General features: G+C 52.4%; 1 protein-coding gene across 1 annotated transcript in view; it reads right to left on the bottom strand.

The window, feature by feature from the left end:
• The window catches only part of Acrbp (acrosin binding protein), a 14206-nt gene that overhangs the window by 2176 nt on the left and 10579 nt on the right, over positions 1–1451 (bottom strand). Inside the window, exons 6-7 of the mRNA XM_021164568.2 lie at positions 314–493; positions 58–225 (exon numbers count right to left, since the gene is read on the bottom strand). Of these exons, the coding sequence (XP_021020227.1) occupies positions 58–225; positions 314–493 (348 nt within the window). The remainder of the gene's footprint in view (positions 1–57; positions 226–313; positions 494–1451) is intronic.

Below are 1451 nucleotides of genomic sequence, written 5' to 3'. Positions count from 1 at the left end.
GTACCTAGAAAGAACTGGGGTACCTGCGGGGGCTAAGATTGAAGAAGAGGGTCTGACCTTGGTGGGGAAATCCCCCTCCTGGAAGCTAAGGAACTCGGCCTTGAGCCAGTTGGAGACTCGGTCATCTTCACAGCCCTTCATAGCAAGCCGGTTGCACCAGAACTCTGAGCTGAGTCCTCCGTACATTTCTAGCCCAGCAAAGCGTCCTTTATCTGGGATCCTCGCCTATGGAACGGAGACACGTGAGAGGCACAGGNCTCTCCNCCCCCAAGCCTCCTCCCTTCCCACAGCCCCTTCAGCGGCTGAGAGGTACCTGGTTGCCCGTGGATATGCTCTGGGCTGAGAGCAAGGGGCTGATGAAGGGTATCTTGTGGGAAGCGTCACACTCCTGGCGCAGCACGCTGGCTTCACTGTGGCACTGCTCCAGCTTCAGGGAGCAGAATGCACAGAGGGGACAGGCAGCTGTGTGTCGCCTTCCGAGATTGTCACACACCTGGGACAGGAGTTTGAGCAAGAGGCTGAGTCCTGGCAGGCTACCCTTTTCCTTGCATCAGACCTCCAGAGCATACTGTAAGGACNGTTGATGTTTTCGCCCTAAGGCCTTTTGCTCGGCTTCCCTCCCCTCTCCTCCTCCTAAGAATTTCTCCTGGACCTCCTCTCAGCTCTTTCTGGATGGTTATTCAGCTCCTAGGCAATTTCCATCTACAGGTGGCACCCACATCCTTATTACCAGCTCTGATTTCTCTCCCATGGTCCAAATTCTCCTCACCAAGTAACTCACAGGCATCTAACATGGGGGACAGCAATCGTCCTTGCTTAAGCAATCCACAAGGGATTAACTCGCCTCTTGATTTTGTTAATGACTGTGCTAATATTTGCAGAGTTGACAGTGCTGACCAGCAGTCCAGAGCATCATAAAATTGAGACCTGCCTGAGCTACTTGGCCAGACACTGCCTAAGAAAGNGAAGTGGAGATAAGTCAGGGGCTTACCCTGTTGGAGCAGGAGGATCGGGGAACTCAGAATCCTCAAGTTCCGGGCCAGCTAGGCCTACAGAGATCCTTTCTTTAGAAAACAAACAAAACCCCAGCCAGGCATGATGGCTCATGTCTTCAGTCCCTGAACCCTGGAGGCACAGGCAAGTGGATCTTGGAGCTCTAGGCCAGCCTGGTCTACTTGGTGACACACTGTGTCAAAGTCAGAAACAGCAAACAAACATCGTTAGTCCCCAAAATACTATCAAATAATATTGGCGCTTACGCAGGAGAGTGAGGTTCCATGTGGTTNGTTAATTAAGAACATTGCTCAAGGCTGGAGAGGTTGCTCAATGGGTAAGAGCACCCGACTGCTCTTCCGAAGGTCCGGAGTTCAAATCCCAGCAACCACATGGTGGCTCACAACCATCCAAGATCTGACTCCCTCTTCTGGAGTGTCTGAAGACAGCTACAGTGT

The sequence above is a fragment of the Mus caroli genome, chromosome 6 (assembly GCF_900094665.2).
Source record: "Mus caroli chromosome 6, CAROLI_EIJ_v1.1, whole genome shotgun sequence".
In the NCBI taxonomy this organism is placed as follows: Eukaryota; Metazoa; Chordata; class Mammalia; order Rodentia; family Muridae; genus Mus; species Mus caroli.
This window is presented reverse-complemented; position numbering and strand designations above follow the sequence as displayed.